The sequence below is a fragment of the Manacus vitellinus genome, unplaced genomic scaffold, assembly GCF_001715985.3.
Source record: "Manacus vitellinus isolate BGI_N305 unplaced genomic scaffold, ASM171598v3 scaffold_58_pilon, whole genome shotgun sequence".
NCBI lineage: Eukaryota > Metazoa > Chordata > Aves > Passeriformes > Pipridae > Manacus > Manacus vitellinus.
In genome coordinates, this window is record NW_021940671.1 from 2,160,473 (window position 1) to 2,162,137 (window position 1,665).

The following is a 1,665-nucleotide window of genomic DNA, read 5'->3' on the forward strand; positions in this document are numbered from 1 at the left end:
CCCATCCCCATCCCACCTCCCCCCCAAATCTGGTCAGGGGAAGTGTTGGCAATCTTGCACCCACCCTGGGTTTTTAACATTTTGGGTGGTTTTTTTAATGACGCTGAGCCCCCACTCTTCCTGCTGCTTATACCCCAAAATGTGCATGAGGACCCCGCACCCCCCAAATAACAAGGTTTATTACAATCCTGCCCCTCTCGCCCCCAGCTGCATCCCCACATGCACATCCTCAGCCTATCTGTCCCTGCAAAGGAGAGGCCAGCCGGAAAATACAGGAAGGAGAAATTTCCCCTATGGATACGGGGAATAAGGGAGGAAAAGTGGGAAGGAGAAAGGGTGTAGGACTGTGGATGGCGGCAGAAGCAGGCGGAAAGCGGGAAGCGGGGAGATAAGCACCTGCGGCAGCAGACAGGGAGTCAGAACAGCCGGCAGTGAGGATGGAAATGGAAGGGAAAAGGGGAGATGCGGCCGCCTCTCCACGGACATCGCCTAATCCGAACCGCACGCCTCAGCAGCCTGGTGGGGTGTCTGGATTATTGTCCCACTCCCCCAGGGACGGGGCAGCTCGGGAGAGCGAGCACATCACACTCCTGCGGGACTTCTGCTCCCCTCTGCCGGGAGCCGGGAATCGCAGCTCCACTACCGGCAAAGCCGGAGAGTCCTCCCCTATTAATGCCTCTATTAAAGCCCATTAATCCCTACATTTCCGCAGGGATTTTCTTCACAGGGGCAGTGCGGTAAGAAAGTGCCGGCTGCCTGCAGAGAGCAATAGATGCTCCTTGCTTCCACAAGGCTGGAGCATCCAGCTCCTGGCGCGCTGGAGATCCTGCTCGGCCCCACGGGAAGCCACGCAGGCTGACGTTTTGGGAATGGTTTTCATCCCTTCCCATGGGGTGGGTGTATTAAAGCACAGGGTGGGGGATCCCCGCTCACCCACGGGACAACGGGAGTGGGAGCAGGGCTGGGCCTGGGGTGACACTCGCAAGGGACAGATGGCGTTCCCTTGTCCCCATTCCCTGAGGGAACAATCTCGGTGTCCCAACCCTTTTCCAGCACCTGGGGGAAACTGTCACAGCCTTGAACTATCTGGGCTCCTACCAGAACCCCTTCTCCTCCCTCCCGGCAGCCCGGGGCTCTCCTACCTGGATGACTCTCATGTTGAGGCCGGTCTCCTGGGCCAGCTGCTCTCGGATGTGGCGGGTGGGTTTGGGGGTGGCGGCGAAGGCAGCTTTGAGGGTCTCCAGCTGCTTGGCTTTAATGGTGGTGCGGGGCCCCCTCCGCTTGGTGCCCGAGTTCTGCTCCTCGTTCTCGTTGTTGGTGGTCTCCTTGTCCGAGGAGGTCGAGTTGTCCGTCTCCTTGGTGTCGTCCTGCATGGGGTCCTGGAGATCCGGGGACAAACTCCTGTCTGTACATGAGGACACTGTAAAGGAGACCCAGAGAGGAAAGGAGGGGGGCGGATGACTTAGGGGAGAGGCTGACCCCCCTCTTCTCTGCCCTCCCCGGCCCATCCAGCTCAGCTGCTTTCCAGGAGAGGAGTTGGGAGGTGCTGGAGAGCAGTAGGGGGTGCAGATCGCCTCTGCCCCCCCGATACCCCTAAAGCAACAACCCCCCAACATCACGCAGAGCTCCAGGCAAGCGCTGCCAGATCCAGCCCTGTGCACTGTG

At 59.7% G+C, this 1,665-nt stretch overlaps 1 protein-coding gene across 1 annotated transcript; it reads right to left on the reverse strand.

The window, feature by feature from the left end:
• Positions 1 to 1,094: 1,094 nt before the first annotated feature.
• Positions 1,095 to 1,540, reverse strand: LHX5 (LIM homeobox 5). The gene has a single exon (XM_029963289.1). The coding sequence runs from the start codon at positions 1,506 to 1,508 to the stop codon at positions 1,095 to 1,097; it is 414 nt and encodes a 137-aa protein (XP_029819149.1). The 5' UTR covers positions 1,509 to 1,540.
• Positions 1,541 to 1,665: the final 125 nt, after the last annotated feature.